Below are 20,548 nucleotides of genomic sequence, written 5' to 3'. Positions count from 1 at the left end.
TTCCCTGGGAGGGTGGGGAGGGGCTGGGATGGAATTCCCAGAGAAGCTGTGGCTGCCACTGGATCCCTGGAAGTGTCCAAGGCCAGGCTGGAGCAACCTGGGCTAGTGGAAGGTGTCCCTGCCCATGGCAGGGGGTGGCACTGGGTTATCTTTAAGGTTCCTTTCCACCCAAACCATTCTATGAATCCATGATTTAAAGCAGAGTTATATTCTTGGTCTTAATATCTCCACGGAGCTGTTTGTACATTTTAAGATGGAATCTGTCCTCTGCTCTGCTGGGAGCAGGAATGATGTCCTGTAACTCCTACATCCTCACACATCACCACTCACAGCTCCTTCCCAAGAGCTCCCTTAGAGGGAACACAAATTTGGGTACTCAGCTCTGAGATTTGTAGGAATTCCACGGTTTTGAGACATTTCCTCCCTGTCAAACCCCGCTGGAAGGATCCAGGATTCAGCTGGATCATTGGCAGGGGGAGGGAGCCCATGCACTGACACACAGAGATCTAATCTCGTGTCAGAGTTAAGCCAGCCTAGAGAGCAAGTGCATTAGTCCCTGCTGAGAAGGGATGTGGGGACAGAGGGGGAGAAACAAGCGGGAGGGAAGTTTTCCAGCTCAGGAAGGGCAGGGACAAGGCTCAGTGCAGCCTCCTCACTTCCCCAAAGGACAGGGAGTTCTGCTGGAGCCTCTCACGTCCAGGCTCCCAGGCCCAGCCAAAGCCTGTTTGCTTTCTCCTGCACTTCCCACACCCCAGGCATTGCCAAGGTCTGCTTGGAAAAAGCTGCTCCCAGTGCTGCTGTTCCCTCACCCTCCAAGAGCCCGAGAGGAGCTGCCAGAGCTGTCTGGGTGCAGCAGAGCCAGGAGGGATGGTCTGTCCTGCATTAACACCCCAAAGATCCCATATGATGTTTATTAGGGTTGCAAAACCTCAGCTGGGTCACAGAATCCCGGGACATGCTGAGTTGGAAGGGACCCACAAGGATCAGAGCCCTGCACAGGACCATCCCCTCGTGCCAAGGGACATCTTTCCACCTCCACAGCAACACAGTTTTCCAGGGACAATCCTGCCCTGTTTCCTCACCTCTTTCCCCACTTTTTTGCACGGGAATTTGTCCACAGGATAGGGGCAGATGTTTCTTTGTCACAAGTGAGAGGTTCTGGCCAGGCTGGTGCTCTGCAGAGGAGCTGAATGCAGGTCACTGCACTGTGCCATCCCTCAGGGCAGCCTGGAGTGGCACAGCCATGCAGGACACAAATTAAACCACCTGGATACAAATCCTTAAGGAAAAGGGGACCCCCCCCACCAGCAAGGTCACACCCCCAGGAGTATCTCTCACTCAAGGGCAAATCCTCCAACATGCATTTTTTTAAGGCAATGGTGAGTCTTCCAGAACAGGGACAGGAGACAGAACTGTCACGGCGTCATCCAGGGGAAAACTGGGAATGGTTCTCCTTTTGCAAAAGCTTCCTCAGCTGCTGCAGCACAGGCTGCTCCAAGTTTAGATGACATTGCATCAGCCCTCTCCACCTCTCAGTCAGGAGGAGGGAGAAAAAAATACATCTACCCTTAGTCTGCAAAAATCCCACGTTAGGGAGGGCTCTGGATAAAACCAGTGCTGAGGTTTTATTTTTTTCCAGAACTAAATGAAATCGAGGGGTTTGTTTTTTTTCCCTTGTGATTCTGCCCCTCTGAGGTGAGACCCCCCACCTGGAATCCTGCATCCAGCTCTGGGGTCCCAGCACAGGCTGGATGTGGAGCTGTTGGAGCGAGTCCAGAGGAGGAACAGAGATGATAAAAGGGCTGGAGCAGCTCTGCTGGGAGGAAAGGTTGGAGAATTGGGATTGTTCAGCCTGGAGGAGAGAAGCTTTGGGGTGACCTAACTGGGGCCTTCCAGGACCTGAAGGAGCTACAAGGAACATGGAGAGGGACTTTGGACAAGGGCCTGGAGGGACAGGACACAGGGAATGGCTTCCCACTGCCAGAGGGCAGGGATAGATGGGATACTGGGAAGGAATTCTTCCCTGGGAAGGTGGGGAGGCACTGAAATGGATTTTCCAGAGAAGCTGTGGCTGCCCCATCCCTGGAAGCATCCAAGGCCAGGTTGGGGCAACCTGGGATAGTGGAAGGTGTCCCTGCCCATGGCAGGGGTTGACTGGATCAGTTTTAAGGTCTCTCCCAACACCAACCAGTCTGGGATTCCATGATTTCCAGCAGGATGGTGAAGAGGACCGAGTAAAGGAGATGGCATTAGTGACCCACATGGTTAATTCCAGAAGCTTCTCAGAGAAGCCTCCCCCGTAGCCCCCCGACTATCAGCACCCAGTACAACAATGCTAAGAAAAAGAAATGCCTCAAAAATTCAGTGTTTGAGGCGAGGAAAGGTCCAAAACCAACCAGCAGATCGTGCTTCGACCTTTTGTTTCCGAGTCTCGGCTCCCAGGGCTGAAACCAGCCCTGTCCCAGTCCCAGGCCACGCTCTCCCAAACTAACCCAAACCATCTGCAACCCTCAAACCCACAGATGTTGTTCCCCTCTGACTCAGACAGGAGGCCCAGACGTGGGGACAGAGGCACCAGCAAAGCTCCAAGCTCTTCCCCCCATCCCTTGGTTTTCCAGCTCCCCGGCTCGTTTCCAGGACTGCTGCTGAGCTCCAGAGGCAACTGTGCTCCCAGCAGCCAGGTTTTTTGGGGAGAAAAAAAACCCGTGGCTCACCTGGAATTTAACTGTTGTGCCAGTAACCAAAGGGGAAGTTGGCAGGGAGGATCAGCCCAGGTATGTCACAGGTGCTGGGACTGGGAAAAACATCCTGCTCCGTCCCCGGGTGGCACCGAGAGGCTCCATCCTGGGACACCAAACGGATGCACACACCGGAAAACACCTGGAATGAGCAGGAACCCTGGCCAGGGATCGAACTTCTTCGCCAACGACAAGAAAAGTCCCCAGAATAGAAGTTTTGGAAGGTTCCGAAGCCGTTTGGGAAGCGGGGCCAAATGTGACAAACGGCTTCAGCCAAAGCGGAGAAAATAATCAGAAAAACATTGAAATGTGTCGGTTTTTAGTTGTTGTTCTTTTCTTATTATTATATTTTATTTTTTTTTTTGTCGAACTAAAACATTTTGCTTCGGAAATGATGAAACATTTCGGTCCCAGCAGGATCTTGGGGCCTTTGTCCCAGCGAAACGGGGAATGTTTATTTGGTTCGTGGCTCTACTGACTGACTTAAATGTCAGGAGGAAACCTCAGTGTTGCCTTTTCGGTGTAAAAATAAGGATCAAAAAAGCACAAAAAAAGATTTTTATCTGGTGGCACAGGGCACCAGAGGAGAGGCCAGCTAAAGGGCTGGAGGCAAGCACTTTTCCTGCCCAGATCCTTAATTCCCAACAGGCTGAGCCACGGGGGATTAGCCAACCTGCACGGTGGCCTCAGGTGACAGGAGAGGCCAGAAGAGAAGGTTCCTTTGGGGACACAGAATGGCCCTGGGAAGAGCAGGGTTGAGGGTGATGAAGGCTGGGAGGGATAAAGGCTGGTGTGAGATGCCCCTCAGAGCTCCCAGAAGGGAGAATCAAGGCCTTCTCCCTGCTCCCATGCCCAGGGCACTGGGAAAAGCCACATCCTGCCTCTTCCATCAGCAGAGCGGCCCCTGCCAAGGAATCCACCCCTCCCATGACTGGGGCCTTGGCTGCCTCTAATTTTAGGGTCTGATGAAAAGATTTGGGGTCCCCTCCAAGCTTTCCTAACAAAAAGGGCTGAGTGCCACAGCCAAGAGACTCGGCGTCCCACGGTGCTCCCACCACTCCCACGCGAGCCCAGATGTCCCACGTGCTTCCCTGTTCCGTGTTTCCCTGCCCACACACCACGTTGGCCCCGCAGATCCAAGGACTTCGTTATCCCAGTTCTGGGAACGGGATCGTTCCCGCCGCCGCCGCCGGCGATCCGATACCCACACCAGGCCCTGAACTCCGGGCCGCTTCCAGCTCATCCCAAATCCACGGGCCTTGCCCGGATGACGCCCCTCAACTCCTCCAAACACTTAAGTCAGCTCTTAAACCAGCCAGGAGGGAACTGCAGCAGGAAGACCTTTCCAAACTCCGTGACACAATCGCCAGCCCAAAGCCCGGCCCGGCCGTTCCCAAGCACTCGAGGTGCACACCCCGACTCCAAAGTGTCCCAGCACAGGTTTTCATGGAGCAGCCACGGCTGTCGGGGGCTTGGTGTGGGGTATGGAGACCTCAGCGCGTCCAGATGAACCCTCAGCTGCTGGGAGGAGGCAGGGCTGGTGATTACAGGGAGGGAATTGGGAACTGGGACGTGAAACCAGAGAGGGGAAACGTTTTAAGCTTTAATCTTGGAAACAGCTTCCTGATAGGAGATTTATGAGCGCTGGGAATAGTCTCCTTTGCAGAAGGCTGGAAGCTGTGCTGCTAAAACAAGACGGGATAAAAGAGGAGACGACACATGAGGAATGGATTTGGGGTTGGGCAGAAGATGGATAAGGCCCAAAGGTTCAATTCCATCACTTCCAGCTCCAGACACTCCCACACATCCAACCCCGCACCTGCCTCGGGGGACATTCACCCTTTTGCACCATTAACCAGCAAAGGTTGTCAGAACGTTCTGACAGCATCCAGAGCAGGGTGAGCAGCCCAAACCAGCTGTGGAGTTGCTCCTGGGGCTCCCACAGACCCTCATTTTTCGGCTGACAGGGGGTGTAGTAGCCAGATCCAGGGGCTCAGCACATCCAGCTTTTGTGTGGGAGCCCATGGAAGGGGCAGGTTCATTAATATGTGTTTGTCTTGTTTAGCTTGGACCTCGAAGCAGCTGAACTTTTCCTGACTTAGTTCTCCCTGTATCTCTATCCCACTTTCCTGTAATCGACCTTTCCCTTTTTCCTGAGTTGGCCTTTCCCAATGAATTCTTGGTTTTCTTTAAAGCTGCTTTAGTGGTGCTGGAGGATGTGGAAGTGACAGCTCTGGCCATCCAAGCTCTACATTCACCCCTGAAAACCATCCAGCTCCAGCACTGCAGCAGGAGCTTCACCACTCCCTGTTCCCCCGGCCCCGCTTCCAACCTCAGCACGACATGAAGGGGTGAAAAGGTAAAGGAGACAAGAGCAGCACCTCTCCATCCCTGCCAGAGTGTCATGGAATGGTTTGGGCTGGAAGGGATCTCAAAGATCATCCCATTCCACCCCCTGCCCTGGGCAGGGACACCCTCCACTAGACCAGGTTGCTCCAAGTCCTGTCCAACCTGGCCTGAAGAAGGGTCTGTTGGGAAGCTTGTCCAAGGCTCAGCCTCATAAAACCACCAAGCCATGCCCTGAGAAGGGATTGGATGCTAAAGTCTGAGCTCAGCTGAGTGCAGCAAGCCCAAAGCACTCTGACTTCAGCCTCATTGCCCCACAAAAACATCAGTGAAATCATTTCATTAATCCCCAGAGCCTCGTTTCCTTCCTTCCTTCCTCCCCTCAGCCAAGATGAAGCCTAAAATAGTATTCTGCATTCCTCATATTTCACTCCAAAACTAATTAACACCCAATCAGCCAAGAGCTCTTCTCGCAGCAGCCTGGCTCCATCGTGCAACCTGCCCACCCTTGGCAGCAGCACGAGCACCCACAGGGCTCCCAGCTCATCCCAAAAGACATTTCCGATGGAGCATCTGGACAGAACTGGGCTAAACCAACAGAAAAACAGGAAAACAGCAGAATTAAAGCTCCACATGCACTTCTACCTCCATCCCACGTGCACACACAACCTTTCGGTGCCCACAAACAATCTCAGCGTGGTCATTCCACAACGCCACGAGCATGGTTGTTCTTCACCAGCTTCCAGCAGCCCCTAAATTAGGGCAAAACCCCCACAAGTTACCCTCTGCCTCCTTGCTGGTACCTGCACCACAACCACCCTAGAAACAAAGAAACAAAGAAATAGTTTTTATTCAGCTAAAAAAGCACCTTGGACCCAGTGTAGGGCGTGGGATGGGAAAGATGGAGCGCAGCTCTGGCTTCACTTGGATTTCACAGCCATTCCTTGGAAGCCCAGGCCAAGCGTGAGTCAAACGGGGCTGTGGCGGTGACAGAGCCTGAGCTGGAAAGGGAAACGTCATCCAGGAGGGCTCCAAACACGTCACCCGTGAGACATCAACCCCCTCACTACAGGAGCTTTCTTGCTCGAGGTTCACACACGTCAGGCATGGACGAGGCACTGGGGGCTGCAGGGATTACGAGCAAGGAGAGGGTGTAAAAGAGCGTCCCAAACCTAGGGAAGATGTGGCAGCTACGGGAGAGGGATAAAAGGTCAAACCCGCCACACTCGACATGTTAATTTGGTTTTCAGCCCAAACTTCCACCCACAGACCGAACGCAAAGGCAGCCCCGGGAGCGCCAGCCCCTCGCCCACGGCGTGAGCAAAGTCTCGTTCGTGGAACCACCAGGAACGTGTGGCTGCACCTCAGAGCTGGAGCGGGTTTTGTGTCGGCTGCAGCCCAGGGCAGGGGACAGCTCTGGTCCCCAGAGACAAGGCGGCCTCGTCTCCTGGTCCCACCATCCGTGGTGGGAAGGTGTGATGGCACCGGTTCTTCCCACGGAAAGACAAAGCCTTCCTGCACCTCAGCTGGGCTGAGCTTGAAAATGCTTCCAAAGGGTAATGTGGAAAATCCTGCGGCTGGAGCAGCCCGTGGGACAGCTCAAGGCAGGATTATGGCTCTGGGCAAGAGCTGGTTCATCCCCTCAGCCCGGGCTGAGCCCAGCTTTGCATTTGCTGCTTAAAAATAACCTCAAATATACAAAAAACCCACACTGAGTGTCCCGCACCTCCGCAGAGCTCCATCCTCTCCCACTGACAGCTGTGAGGAGGCAGGAGAGCCAGACACTCACTGAAAAACAGGGACATTTTTTAAGGAAAGACTGGACGTGGCACTCAGTGGTCTGGTTTAGTTAACATGGTGATGTTGGGTCACAGGTTCGACTGGATGATCTCAAAGGTCTCTTCCAACCTGACTGATCATGTGAATCCCTCCCAAGCCAGGAGCCCTGGGGGCTTTTCCCTGTCCTTCCAACCATGCCCGGTCTCGGGGGGGTAGAGTTGATGGGAAACCCGGTAATCCCGGACCCCTCACACCCAGGAGGTGCCCACAGAGAGAAGCCCTGAGGATGACACCTCTCCCCGGTGCAAGGGCTGCACACCGGCGTCCCCTCCCTGCTAGGGCAGCCCCTCAAGAGGCCCCAGGCAGCGTCGAAACCCCTCAGAGATGCCCCCAGGACCCCTTCGTGGAACTCAGCAGCACAACCCAACCCCACATGCAGCTCCCGCCGCTCTGAGGGGGCCCCGCCTCAGCCGCGCCTTTTATACCGCCCGCGCGCCGCAGCGTGGCCCCGCCCCGCCGTGTGACGTCATCGCGGCGCGCGGCAGCATGGCCGCGGCGGTGCCGCCCGGGGTGGCGCCGGTTCGAGCCCGGTGAGTGCGGGGTCGGGGCTGTCCGGCCCCGCCACGGCCCCCACCGTCCCCCGGGACCCTCCTGGCCCCTCCGCCACCCCCCCGACCCCTCTATGAGCCCCCCAGGACGCGCCCGGCACCTCCATACCCCCCGCCCCGGTACATCCCTGGTCCCTCTGTAACTCCCCCGGGACGTGCCCGACCCCTCTGTAATCCCCCCGGACGCGTCCGGTCCATCCGTAACCACCCCAGTACATTCCTGGCCCCTCCACGAGCTCCCCCAGTATGTGCCAGGCTCCTCCATAACTGCATCAGTATGTTCCCGATCCCTCTATAACCCCTACAGCACCCCGGTACATTCCCGACCTCTCTAAAATCCCCCCCCTGCCCACAGTGTGTTCGCAGTCTCTCCGTAACTCTCCCAGTACTTTCCCAAACCCTCCATAACCTCCCCGGTACGTTCCCAGCTCTTCCATAACCCCCCCAGTCCATCCCTGACCCCTCCATAGCCCCCCCCACTAAATTCCCAACCCCTCCATAGCTCCCCCAGTACATTCCCAACCCCTCCATAGCTCCCCCAGTACATTCCCAACCGCTCCATAACCCCCCCCAGTCCATGCCCAGCCCCTCCTGCCCCCCTATCTCCCTGGACACCCTTCTCCCTGCTCCCTGCCATGACCAGGATGACCCAGGTGCTGCATCTCCGCAGGTTCCTCACTTCCAAGGAGGAATTCCACGCCTTCCTGCGGGCCGGGAGCGAGCCGGGAAGCCAGGTGGGAGATGAGGGCGAGGGGGAGAAGAAGGAGGAGGACGAGGAGAAGAAGGAGGAGCAGGAGGAGCAGGTCAGCAGCTGCCAGAGCGAGCCCCCCGCCAAGCGGGTGAGGGCAGAGGACCTTGGCCAGGATGAGGAAAACCAGGAAGGTGCTGGAGCAGATGAGAAGGAGCTCCCGGAGCGGAAACGGGCCCGGGGGCAGAACAAGAGCAGGCCGTGTATGAAACCCAACCACTATGAGCAGAGCAGGCTGTGCCCCTCAGTCACTCAGGTAGGACATGGGGCTCTGCTCCCCACTGGCCTGGGTTAGGTGGGATTTTGGGAAGGAATTCCTGCCTGGGAGGGTGAACAGGCCCTGGCACAGGTTGCCCAGAGAAGCTGTGGCTGCCCCATCCCTTGAAGTGTCCAAGGCCAGGTTGGAGCAACCTGGGCTAGTGGGAAGTGTCCCTGCCCATGGCAGGGGGTGGGAATGAGATGACCTTAAAGGTCCCTTCCAATCCAAACCATTCTAGGGTTCTATGGAAGCCAACTCTGTTGGCTGGGAGAGGGGGAAGTGGGATGAGCTGAGTGGGGCAAGCAAAGCCTCACCTTCCCTGAAGTGGCAGCACTAAAATGTCCCCTCAGGTGGGTCCCTCGCTCCCCTCCTGCAGCACATTCCAACACTGGAGTTCCCGGGACCACTCCCCGTGTCACCTGACATCACCAGGGGGGCTCAGGTGCTCAGAGCAGTTGTGGGCTGGGGCAGGTTCGGCCTCACCTGGGCTGTGCCGCTCCATCCACACCTGAGCCGAGGCCTTGCCCCGCTCCCTGTTCTCCGAAGGGCTGTCCAGGGAAGTGCTTTTATGGCCCCCGGTGCCGCTTCCTCCACGACGTGGGCGAGTACCTGGCGGGGAAGCCCTCGGACCTGGGCCAGCGCTGCGTCCTCTTCGACACCTTCGGCCGCTGTCCCTACGGGGTCACCTGTCGCTTCGCCCGCGCCCACCTCGGGGACGGCCACCAGAACATCGTCAACGCCGCCCTGGCCCAGCAGTGGGAGGGGAAGCTGCTGGTGAGGAACAACCTCTCCAAGGACCTCCAGCACCAGCTGCGCAAGAGGAAGTTCGTCTTCCAGAAGGCCGAGGAGTATCTGCGTGGGCTCAAGCCCCGCGGAGGCGACGGGAAGGGAGGCAAAGCCACGGGGGAGCAAGAGGTGTCCAACTGCGCAGCACCCCAGGAGGGCCTGGGGGATGGAGACAGCCACGAGTGCCCTGTGCTGCGGGAACAGGGAGAAGATCCCAAAGCAGAGGCCTTGCAGAGCCCCAGCTCCCGAGGGGATGGGGTTGCTCCCTCCGTGCCGACCGTGGGCCCGCTGACCGACGAGGACGTCACGAAGCTGCGGCCGTGCGAGAAGAAGAAGGTGAGAGTCCGGTCAAGGGCAGGTGACCCTTGTGTGCTGCTCCAGGGGTGGGGATTGTGTGTGAAAAGATGGAAGAGAGACCCTTTAGAGACACCTTTGAGACCCTTTATCTGGGGGAAGCAGGCAGAGGACAGAGCTCCCGGGCTCCATGTCCCTGTCATGGTGGGAAGGATGTGGGAAGGTGAGCGCTCACGGGTCTGGAGTTGGCCTTGGAAGGGTGAGAACCAAGAGAAGCTGCAGCCCCTGGATTTTCCAGGTCCTGGAAGGAGGGGCTGAGCTGTCAGGGAGGATGGAAGAGCAAGGAGAGCTGAGGCTGGGCTGGGTTGTATGTGCTGCAGTATCTTCCTCCCCTCATCCTCCTCACCTCCATCCTTGCTTCCATAAACCAATCCCTCTCACCTCAGTATCTGTAATTGCTGTGAGCTCTCTCCAAGCTGAACAGTGAAAACAAAATTAGCAGTTCAATTTTCTGCTTCTTTTATGCAAGTGAGACATTCCCTGGGGATAGTTTGAGGTTCTAAAACAAAACCAGTGTCCTCCTGGGTTTCCCACTAGGTTTTACCCAGAGCAAGGGATAAAAACTGGAATATCTTATATATGGAAGAAATTCCTCCCTGTGAGGGTGGGGAGGCCCTGGCACAGGTTGGGCAGAGAAGCTGTGGCTGCCCCACCCCTGGAAGTGTCCAAGGCTGGGTTGGATGGGGTTTGGAGTGACCTGGGATAGAGGAAGGTGTCCCTGCCCATGGCAGGGGGTGGCACTGGATGATCCTTAAAGTCCCTCCCAGCGCAAACCACTCTATTGATTCTACAATTCCGTGATCATCACCACTGCTGCCTCAGCTCTGATGATGGTCCTCCATCCTTGTTTTCCAGCTGGAAATCCAAGGCAAGCTCTACTTGGCTCCGCTGACCACGGTAGGTTGATAACTTTTGTCCATCTGTCAAAACTTGCCGTTGCCGCCGTCGGAACGGAGCAGATCTCCTGACAATCCCTGGCCCTGCTGTCCCTGGCAGTGCGGGAACCTCCCTTTCCGACGGATTTGCAAACGCTTCGGAGCAGATGTCACCTGTGGGGAGATGGCTGTGTGCACCAACCTGCTCCAGGGCCAGTCCTCGGAGTGGGCCCTGCTCAAACGCCACCACACCGAGGATATTTTTGGGGTGCAGGTGAGTGTTGTCACCTCGATAAAACCCAACTCCCGAGGAGAAAAGCGGCCTCTGGAGCTCATGGAAGCTTTGGCTCCCTTTGGCAGCTGGAGGGAGCCTTTCCAGACACCATGACCAAGTGTGCAGAGCTCCTGAACAGGACAATCGAGGTGGATTTTGTGGACATCAACGTGGGGTGTCCCATTGACCTGGTCTACAAGAAGGTGAGTTGTGGGGCACGTTTTCCTTCCTTCCATGGATCCTTGTCTTTTCCCTTATCCCCCGCTGCCTGACCTGCTCCTGCCAGGCTGATCCAGAGCTCCCAGTTCATTTATGGGCACTGGACCTCAGCAAGAAGGTGAATAAGCTGCTCAAGGAGCAGGGAATGGCTGTCTTTTCCTGGCAGAATTTGAGAGGAGAGGGCTGTGGGCTGGTGGGGGTTTTTTGTTAAAGAATCCATTTTCTGCGAGCCGTGAGATGCTCCAAGTCTTTCCTGCATTCCCTGAGCAGCTCCAAGGACTCTTCACTACGCAAGGAAGCGGAAAGTCTTGACTGTGCCACGTTTTGTCCCTCAGGGAGGAGGTTGTGCTCTCATGACTCGCTCCAACAAGTTTGAACAGATTGTCCGCGGGATGAACTCGGTGAGTCGGAGCGCCTGGAGATGATGGAGCTGATGGATCCACCTCCTGCCTGGGCCTGGCCTCATTCTCCCACTCCTGCAGGTGCTGGATGTGCCTCTGACGGTGAAGATCCGGACTGGAGTGCAAGAAAAGATTAATGTGGCTCATAAAATCATCCCCAAGATCCGGGAGTGGGGAGCATCCATGGTCACGGTACGGGAATACTTGTGGTGGTTGTGAGATTGGGAATTCTGCACATCAGCCTGGAGGCAAGGTGGGGGTGACCTTCCCCTGCCCCAACAGCTCTTTCAAACCCCTTGGAGCAGATCTGTGCTGCATTTTAGTGTTCTCTGCTAATCCAAGAGGAAAATTCAGGAGCAGAAAGTGTTTTCCTTGTTGCTCCTGGGACACCTTCCACTCTCCCAGATTGCTCCAAGCCCTGTCCAACCCTGTCCACTTCCAGGGATGGGGCATCCACAACCTTATGGAGATGGTTCCTACCGAAGTTTCAGCCGAAAGTTTCGTTCTGTCAGGGCTGGGGAAATAATGGGACCAGCTCATTGTGTGGGGGTTAGTTCCTGCCCATGGGGAATATTCCCATTCCCTGTGAACAGCCACTTCTTGCTCTGGCTCACAAATAGCCAAAATGTCACCCCAAAAGCCTCCAGCCCACTCAGCTATGCCCAGCCCTTCCTGTAGGTCCAGAGGTAGATCCTGAGGGATCCCTTACCCAGTTCTCTTTGTCAGCAGCGCTGAGCTGTAGATCCAAAGGTAGATCCTGAAGTAGGTCCAGAGGTAGATCCTGAGGGATCCCTTTCCCAGCTCTGCTCACCCCTTCCTCAGCCCCCTCCATCAGCAGTTCCTGGGCTGTAGATCCAGAGGAAAATCCCAAGGGATTCTTTACCCAGGTCTGCTCTGTGAGCAGCTGCTGGGTGGTAGATCCAGAAGCAGATCCTGAAGAAGATCCTGAGGTAGATCCCGAGGATCCCTTACCCCATCCTGGTGTGATTCCCTTTGCTGGAGCACGTTCCTCCCATCCTGCCCTGCCTCTCCAGCGAGGTCTGAGCGGGATCTCTCCCCCAGCTCCACGGCCGATCCCGGGAGCAGCGGTACACGCGGAGCGCCGACTGGGAATACATCGCCGAGTGCGCCAAGATCGCCAGCCCCATGCCCCTGTTTGGTACGTGGGTCTTGTTCCTTCACCTCTTTGATTTGAAATACATTTAAAAAAAAGGAAAAAAAACCCAGATTCCCAATGATATTTAGCCTGGGGGAAAGTTTGGAGCATCCCTAGTGGAGTTACCGGCACCTCTACTTGTGTTTGGGGATGAGGAGAAGGGACAGGTAGGACATGAACCACTTGGGTTTTACTGGGTGCTTTTTGGGCCCCTGTGGCACAGACAATCCCCAAACCTTCCAGGTAGGAGCTGGGAGTGGAGGAGAAGAGAGGAGAAGGCTCCTCTTTTCCTTGTAAGAGGAATCATAAATATCCACCCCATAAACATCCCTGGGAATCTCTAACCTTGGCTCTTTGAACAGTCTGGTTCTTGGACTGTGTGTCCATTTTGAATTTTATCTCGTGCCTGGATTAACTCATTTTGACTTGTCCTTATGGCTCACTTTGACCTCTGGCTTCTCCCTCCTTTCCGGGCAGGAAATGGGGATATTTTATCTTACGAAGATGCAAATCGAGCCATGGAGATGGGAGTTTCTGGAATCATGATTGCAAGGCAAGTGCTTGTGTTTCCCTTCACTTCTGAGCTCTTTTTGGTTCCAGAGTAAAAAAAAAAAAAAGGAATTTAAAAAAAAATCCCTAAACAACCTCGAAACACGAGAAGTTTCCTCATGTTGAAACTGCTCTGAAAATTGATAAAATCAATTTGGATCAGTGGGAAGTTCCAGCAGCTTCTTCTTGGAATGAGAAACAAAATTAAAAGCAGAATTGGCTGGTAAAAAGGGCTGGGAAGTGACTAAAATCAGTTGGCATCTTCAGGAGAATCAGTGATGGGAATAACAATGCCTGTTTTGTTTTTTTTTTTGGCTGCAGAGGGGCACTCATCAAACCATGGCTTTTCACCGAAATTAAGGAGCAGAGACACTGGGATATCTCCTCTGGGGAAAGGTTTGACATCCTCAAAGACTTCACCAACTATGGCCTCGAGCACTGGGGGTCGGACACTCAGGGAGTGGAGAAAACCAGGAAATTCCTGCTGGAATGGCTCTCTTTCCTGTGCAGGTAACTGTGCCCAGCCAAAACTGGATTGATCCAAGAGGATCTTTGAACAATATTTAATTAAACTCCAGCACTCACTGCTGTTCCATCCCATCCCAGGTACATTCCAGTTGGATTATTGGAACATCTACCTCAGAGAATTAACGAGCGGCCGCCGTATTACCTGGGGAGGGACTACCTGGAGACACTCATGGCCAGCCAGAACGTGGATGATTGGATCAGAATAAGGTAATAAAATGTGGAATTTAATATAAATTGCTAAAAAGGGACGTGGCAGAGCCCCCATAGAGCCACAGGGCCATGTGACAACCGTGGGCTGAACACAAACCTCTCCTTGGGTTTAGTTTTGTCGTTGTCCTTGTCTTTCTTCCCTGGAAGTGTCCCAAGGCCAGGTTGGATGAGGCTTGGAGCAACCTGGGCTAGCAGAAGGGGCTGGAACAAAATAGTCTTTAAGGGCTCTTGATTGATTCTGTGATTGATTCTTTCTTCCAGTGAGCTGCTCCTGGGCCCTGTCCCTCCCAGCTTCACCTTCCTGCCAAAACACAAGGCCAATTCCTACAGATAGGGCTGGCCAGGCCCTTTCCCGTGGCGTGGAGGCAAGAGGAGGCGTTGGGATGGGGTGTCTGGAGGAGCAGGATTCCTCAGCTGCGCTCAGAAGTGGAATAAAGCTGACGTTTTTAGAAGCTGGTGGGTTTTTTGCCTTCCTGTCCCGGGCCTCAGTCCTGGCAGGAGAACATTTATTTGTGAGCAGGAGGGATCTTTGGTCTCCAGAGCTGTCCCAGCTCAGCAGGAGGCCTCTGTGCCTTACCAGGGTGTCCTTGGGAGTGACAAACTCCAAGGACAAGGAGCAACAATGTCCCTCTGCCCCTTCTGCTGCCCCCCCACAACCAGGGGGACCCCGAGCTGATGTTCAAGGGTCCAAAGAGGAGCTTCTCAGAGGTTCCACAGGCTCTTTGGGTGCATGTAGGGGGTCAGCCTGGAGGGTCTCAGTGGCGTCTCCACACCTGGGGACCCAGGTGGCACCAGCAGAGGTGGGAGAGCGGTGGGCCCAGCCCCTGCAGTGCTGTTGACACCCATCACTGCCACCTCCACGGGGGCATCCCGTGGTGACAGATCCCATGGATCCCATGCTGACACACCCCCCCAGCCCCTCTGCTGACCCCAGAGGGAGAGGGCAGGGCTGGGGCACCGTGGGGACGCCTTGGAGCAGCCCCCTCGTCCCCCCGTCCCTCCCCAATCCCATAGACGAGCTGCTGCCTGGGGAGGTGTCATGGCGGCCGCCTGTGCCCCGGTAGGTGTCATGGCGGGCGCAGGAACCGGAAGAGCCGCGTCACGTGATGCTCCCTCTTCCGGGTACGGGCGGTGGGAGCGCCCGGTAGTGGCGGGGAGGGCACTGGGAGAACTGGGGAGAACTGGAGGGGAACTGGGGGCACAAGGAGCTCGAGGGGTGCCCAGAAAAGGGCACCAGGGGCCCACAGGGGGTACAGGAATAACTGGGGTGAGTGGGAGGCACTGGGGATGACTGGGAGGCACTGGGGTGACGGGGGAAGGGTCCGGGGAGAGGCGTGAGGGGGGGACTGGGAGGGTGAGGGAGGGCTAACTGGGAGGATAACTGGGGAGCACGGGGAACTGGGGGGGTACAGGAGCACTAACTGGACAAACTGGGGAGCACAAGGTGGATAACTGGAAAGGTACATAAGCACTAACTGGGTGAACTGGGGAGCCCAGCAGGGATAACTGGGGGCACAAAGGGAACTGGAAGGGTACAAGAGCACTAACTGGGCAAACTGGGGGGGTACCGGAGCACAAACTGGGGGGCACAGGGGGAACTGGGAGGGTACACAAGCAATAACTGGGGGAGCCCAGCGTGGATAACTGGGAGCACAGGAGGGACTGGGCAGGTACAGAAGCACTAACTGGGGAGCCCAGCATGGAAAACTGGGAGGCATGGGGCAACTGGGAGGGTACACAAACACTAACTGGGTGAACTGGGGGCACTGGGAGTGACTGGGAGGCTCGGGGTGCTGGGGGGGTCACACCAGGGATGCTGTGGGGGGGTCCCTCCCCGCTGAGCCCAGCGCAGGGGGGCTGTTCCCACAGGATGCTGTCGCGGGGCCGGCGGCTCCTGCGCTCCTGGAAATCCCTGTTCACGGGGAGGCTCCTGCTCCTCACCAACACCCTGAGCTGCGGGGGCCTCCTGGCAGCTGGAGATGCCCTGCAGCAGGAATGGCACCGCCGGAGGCACCCGGAGAGCCAGCACCAGCTGGGCCGAACTGGTGAGGGGCTGGGAGGGGGGGTCAGGACAGGCTGGGGGACTCCCACTGCCAGAGGGCAGGGTTGGGTGGGATATTGGGAAGGAATTCCTCCCCGTGAGGTTGGTGAGGGGCTGGAATGGATTTCCCGGAGCAGCTGTGGCTGTCCCATCCCTGGAAGTGTCCAAGGCCAGGCTGGAGAAGGGAAGGCTCCAGGGAGACGTGAGAGCCCTTTCCAGGGCCTAAAGGGGCTCCAGGAGAGCTGGAGAGGGACTTGGGACAAGGGGTGGAGGGACAGGATATAGGGAATTGCTTCCCACTGCCAGAGGGTAGGGGTAGATGGGATATTAGGAAGGAATTCCTGCCTGGGAGTGGGGGGAGGCCCTGGCACAGGTTGCCCAGAGAAGCTGTGGCTGCCCCATCCCTGGAAGTGTCCAAGGCCAAGTTGGAACACCCTGGGCTAGTGGAAGGTGTCCCTGCCTGTGGCAGGGGGTGGGAGTGGATGGGCTTTATGGTCCCTCCCAACCCAAACCAATCTGGGATTCTGTGATTTATGGAACCCCCTCCTGGGTGCTTCTCCCAAAAGTGGATTCAGCTCTGGGGAAGGCACAAAATGTGACCCTGTCTGTGACAACGAGGATGTCACAGAATCCCAGAATGATTTGGGTTGGGAGGGACCTTAAAGCCCATCCAGTCCCACCCCCTGCCACAGGCAGGGACACCTCCCATTATCCCAGATTGCTCCAACCTGGCCTTGGACACTCCCAGGGATGGGGCAGCCACAGCTTCTCTGCCCAACCCGTGCCAGGCCCTCCCCACCCTCCCAGGGAAGAATTCCTCCCTAATATCCCACCTATCCCACCTCACCCTGCCCTCTGGCAGTGCAAATCCTCCATCCCTGCCCCTGGTGCTGTTCCCAGGTCGGATGTTTGCCGTTGGCTGCAGCATGGGCCCCCTGATGCACTACTGGTACCTCTGGCTGGACTCGGCGTTCCCGGCGCGGGGCGTGCGGAGCCTCCGCACGGTCCTGAAGAAAGTCCTCATCGACCAGCTCGTGGCATCGCCCGGCCTGGGCGCCTGGTACTTCCTGGGTACGTGTGGCACCGCGGGCTGGAAGTGGGGTTCGTGGAATCCTGGAATATCCTGAGCTGGGAGGGACCCCCAAGGATTATCCAGTCCAACTCCGGGCCCTGCCCAGGACACCCCAACAATCCTCCCCTGTCTCTCGGAGCGTCGTCCAAGAGTTCTGGACACGTTCCCCAGAGTTTGCTTTTGTTCTTCTCCACCCCCTGCCCCTCTTTATTGAAGGAGTTGGGCCTTGATTTGTCCCGTATGAACACAGAAACAATGCAGCAGGATTTCTGTAGAATCCTGCAATATCCTGAGTGGGAAGGGACCCACAAGGATCATCAGGACACCCCAACAATCCCACCCTGTCCCTCAGAGCGTTGTCCAAGCCCTCCTGGAGCTCTGGCAGCCTTGGGGCTGTGCCCACTGCCCTGGGGAGCCTGGGCAGTGCCCAACCAGCCTCTGGGGGAAGAATTTCCCAATATCCAACCTAACCCTCTCCTGACTCAGCTCCAGCTGCTCCCTGGGTCCTGTCCCTGCTCGCCAGAGATCAGTGCAGCCCCTGTGCTTCCCCTTCCATTTCCTGGAGCTCCCTCCCTCTAGATGGTGCTTCAGTGCCCTTCCCTCCCGTATTGAGAGGGTTTTGGGGGCCCTTTCCATGTCTGGCACTGAGATGGCAATTCCCATCCATGCTCCCACCCCCACTGACTCTGTCCCCACAGGCATCGGCACCCTGGAAGGTCAGTCTCTGGAGGAGAGCTGGGATGAGCTCAAGGAGAAATTCTGGGAGCTTTACAAGGTAAACCCACCCCTGAGCTCTCCCTCCCTGCCCTGGCACATCCCTGGATCCAGTGGGAAGCATCCAGCTGGCTCCTCGCTCCCCACAGGCCGACTGGTGCGTGTGGCCGGCGGCTCAGCTCCTCAACTTCCTCTTCGTCCCTCCCACCTACCGGGTGGTTTATGTCAACGTGGTCACCCTGGGCTGGGACACCTACCTGTCCTACCTCAAATACAGGGTGAGTCCCCTGGGCTGGCACTGTCCCTGTCCCACCACAAACACCCAGTGAGTCCCCTGGGCTGGCACTGTCCCTGTCCCACCTCAAACACCGTCCCTGTCCCACCTCAAACATCCAGTGAGTCCCCAGGGACTGTCCCTGTCCCACCCCAAACACTGTCCCTGTCCCACCTCAAACACAGAGTGAGTTCCCTGGGCTGGGACTGTCCCTGTCCCACCTCAAACACTGTCCCACCTCAAACATCCAGTGAGTCCCCAGGGACTGTCCCTGTCCCACCCCAACCCTGTCCCTGTCCCACCTCAGACACCCAGTGAGTCCCCTGGGCTGGGACTGTCCCTGTCCTACCTCAAACACAGGTATAGGACTGTCCCTGTCCCACCCCAAACACCCAGTGAGTCCCCCTGGGCTGGGACTGTCCCTGTCCCACCTCAAACACTGTCCCTATCCCACCTCAAACACCCAGGGAGTCCTCCTGGAACTGTCCCTGTCCCACCTCAGACACCCAGTGAGTCCTCTGGGCTGGCATTGTCCCTGTCCCACCTCAAACACTGTCCCTTGTCCCACCTCAAACATCCAGTGAGTCCCCTGGGACTGTCCGTGTCCCGCCCCAAACATTGTCCCTGTCCCACCTCAAACACAGAGTGAGTTCCCTGGGCTGGGACTGTCCTTGTCCCACCCCAAACACTGTCCCTGTCCCACCTCAGACATCCAGTGAGTCCCCTGGGCTGGGACTGTCCCTGTCCTACCTCAAACACAGGTCTGGGACTGTCCCTGTCCCACCTCAAACACCCAGTGAGACCCCTGGGCTGGCACTCTGACCAGCCTGGAGGGTGCCCAGCTGATCCCATTATCCCTGTTTTCCAGCCCAGAGCCACCCCAAGCCCCAAGCAGGACTCTCCTGAGGAGGAGCAGCAGCGCAGTGCCAGGGCATAGAGAGGTGGATGTGGCGCTTCCAGAGGCTCCTGCCTGCAGCAAAGGGCATTTTTTGGGGGGGCATTGTGGCCCCTGGGGATTGAGCAACCCAAGGGGAGTGATGGCTGGAGACCACCAAGGCCAGACCCCCCCCCAGCCGTGCCTCTTGCTGATTAACTCATCTGCTAATTACGATGGGTTGGGGTTGTGTTGGTAACAATCTCCTGTTGCAGGATGACCTGTAAAGTGATTTCTTCTGGGATTTACCCCTGGAGCCAGGGTGAGGAGCTGCTGCAGCCCCCAGGAAGGGCTCTGGTGCTTTCCCTGGCTGCTCCAGGCTGGATTTGTTCCCTCTCTCCAGAGCAAACTTGCTCCTCTCCAACCTCCTCAGATCCACTCCAGCCACTCAGATCCTCACTAATTAATCAGGAAGGAATTCTTCCCTGTGAGGGTGGGCAGGCCCTGGCACAGGGTGCCCAGGGAAGCTGTGGCTGCCCCTGGATCCCTGGAAGTGTCCAAGGCCAGGTTGGAACAACCTGGGCTAGTGGAAGGTGTCCCTGCCCGTGGCAGGGGGTGGCACTGGATGAGCTTTGTCCTTCCACTCCAAAGCATTCCATGATTCATTTTGCCTGCTTGGCAGAGGGAGGATGCCCCTCTGCAGCTCCTCGTTCCTTCCCCTCCTGCTTTTTGTCTTGCAGCTCAAGGATGGAATCACTCCACTCCCCCACCCTCTGCTCCTGTTCCCCCCATTCCCCCCTTTCCACCCCCCCAGGCTGTGGGGGCTGGAGCCTCCCAGCTGGGATATAAATAGGGGTGTGATCACACCAGTCTGCTCTGCCGAGCCTGGGAGGGGGGGTTGGAGGCAAATTTTAGCAGGATTTGGACCATCCCATCCCTCTTCTCCCAGCCCTGGGCGAGCTGGACACTCCCTGCATCAGCCAGGAGCTGAATTATTTCCAGTATCAATGAAAACTGCCTGAATGTGATTTTTTTTGTCTTAGTTTTCAAGCTGTGCCTTAAGGCTCTGCTCTTGTGCCTCCTGGTGTCACAGCCCTGGAGGGACACAATCCCTCCTTCCACAGCAGCAGGAGCCAGTTGGGGAATGATAATTAAAAAAAAAAACAAAAAAACAACAAAACCCAGATAATTTTGGCTCCTCTCTGCCAACTCAGGGACACCACAGAGCAGAGGGTGCACCCCACTGTCCCCTCTGTGCCCACAACGACCCCGAGGGACCTGTGTGATCAGCATCAATTTATTTCTTCACAACATTTCTTTTTAATACAGTGATTTTTAGGAAATTGTACCCTTTTTTTTTTGTCGTTTTGTTTTTTTTTTTTTGACACTTTTGACATTTGTACAGTACAGTGTAACTCTTCCATAAGTAAACTTCACAAAAAAGAGGGAGGGGGCTGGAAAAGGGGGGGGAGAGGGAGGAAGATGGAATTATGGTAGGGGAGGGGAAAGAGGGAAAGGGGAAAAAAAAAAACCCTGTGAAATAAAAGACACGGCGCTCCAAGAAAAAAAATAAATAAAGGGCAGCTCTTGTCATTGCTACGGGAATATCCACTTATTCACAGTCTCCACAGAAGCACAGTACTACAGGAACACGAGATTCCCAAATCCCTGGAGCAAACCAGCAACACTCTGCTCGTCCCCCCCCACTCCAAACCCGGGGGCTGATTCACTCCAGGTCTCTTG

The 20,548-nt window shown here is 56.4% G+C and overlaps 2 protein-coding genes and 2 long non-coding RNA genes across 8 annotated transcripts; 3 read left to right on the top strand and 1 right to left on the bottom strand.

Annotated features, from left to right (window-relative positions):
* The first annotated feature begins 1,904 nt into the window (after nt 1-1,904).
* On the top strand, nt 1,905-20,351 carry LOC127461469 (uncharacterized). The gene is made up of 2 exons (XR_007900079.1): nt 1,905-2,102; nt 19,373-20,351. It is a non-coding gene; the product is annotated as an uncharacterized LOC127461469 (long non-coding RNA).
* Nucleotides 7,392-14,924, top strand: DUS3L (dihydrouridine synthase 3 like). Its single transcript, XM_051769268.1, has 13 exons — nt 7,392-7,453; nt 8,142-8,475; nt 9,025-9,600; nt 10,474-10,515; nt 10,615-10,767; nt 10,854-10,970; nt 11,322-11,387; nt 11,469-11,579; nt 12,450-12,546; nt 13,021-13,096; nt 13,414-13,602; nt 13,699-13,827; nt 14,092-14,924. Exons 1-13 carry the CDS (start codon nt 7,410-7,412, stop codon nt 14,162-14,164), a joined length of 2,007 nt encoding a protein of 668 aa, XP_051625228.1. The 5' UTR covers nt 7,392-7,409; the 3' UTR covers nt 14,165-14,924.
* Nucleotides 14,961-20,351, top strand: MPV17L2 (MPV17 mitochondrial inner membrane protein like 2). 5 transcript variants are annotated; one of them, XM_051769301.1, is made up of 6 exons: nt 14,961-14,974; nt 15,700-15,875; nt 16,772-16,942; nt 17,642-17,718; nt 17,807-17,935; nt 18,800-20,351. In XM_051769301.1, exons 2-6 carry the CDS (start codon nt 15,701-15,703, stop codon nt 18,866-18,868), a joined length of 621 nt encoding a protein of 206 aa, XP_051625261.1. In that variant the 5' UTR covers nt 14,961-14,974; nt 15,700; the 3' UTR covers nt 18,869-20,351. The 5 variants fall into 5 exon arrangements, with proteins under 5 accessions (XP_051625261.1, XP_051625259.1, XP_051625260.1 ...); XM_051769299.1 differs by having other exon boundaries at nt 14,961-15,097; XM_051769300.1 differs by having other exon boundaries at nt 14,964-14,974; nt 15,683-15,875.
* LOC127461467 (uncharacterized) lies at nt 17,951-18,631 on the bottom strand. Its single transcript, XR_007900077.1, has 3 exons — nt 18,612-18,631; nt 18,170-18,362; nt 17,951-18,040 (listed from the first exon to the last, which is right to left on the bottom strand). It is a non-coding gene; the product is annotated as an uncharacterized LOC127461467 (long non-coding RNA).
* Nucleotides 20,352-20,548: the final 197 nt, after the last annotated feature.

Source organism: Manacus candei, unplaced genomic scaffold (assembly GCF_025592945.1).
Source record: "Manacus candei isolate 608988 ecotype Guabito, Panama unplaced genomic scaffold, ASM2559294v1 h1tg000106l, whole genome shotgun sequence".
Taxonomy (NCBI): Eukaryota; Metazoa; Chordata; class Aves; order Passeriformes; family Pipridae; genus Manacus; species Manacus candei.
Note: the sequence above shows the minus strand (reverse complement) of the source record. Positions and strands in the feature narration are given on the sequence as shown.

What these genes read in the sequence shown, in the direction of transcription:
- DUS3L (XM_051769268.1), top strand. Translation starts at nt 7,410, where the DNA reads ATGGCCGCGGCGGTGCCGCCCGGGGTGGCGCCGGTTCGAGCCCG. An exon ending in AGGATATTTTTGGGGTGCAG is followed by an intron (nt 10,768 to 10,853) that starts GTGAGTGTTGTC and finishes TCCCTTTGGCAG; the next exon opens with CTGGAGGGAGCCTTTCCAGA. An exon ending in GGGGAGCATCCATGGTCACG is followed by an intron (nt 11,580 to 12,449) that starts GTACGGGAATAC and finishes TCTCTCCCCCAG; the next exon opens with CTCCACGGCCGATCCCGGGA.
- MPV17L2 (XM_051769301.1), top strand. Translation starts at nt 15,701, where the DNA reads ATGCTGTCGCGGGGCCGGCGGCTCCTGCGCTCCTGGAAATCCCTGTTC. An exon ending in GCACCAGCTGGGCCGAACTG is followed by an intron (nt 15,876 to 16,771) that starts GTGAGGGGCTGG and finishes TGCTGTTCCCAG; the next exon opens with GTCGGATGTTTGCCGTTGGC. An exon ending in TGTCCTACCTCAAATACAGG is followed by an intron (nt 17,936 to 18,799) that starts GTGAGTCCCCTG and finishes CCTGTTTTCCAG; the next exon opens with CCCAGAGCCACCCCAAGCCC.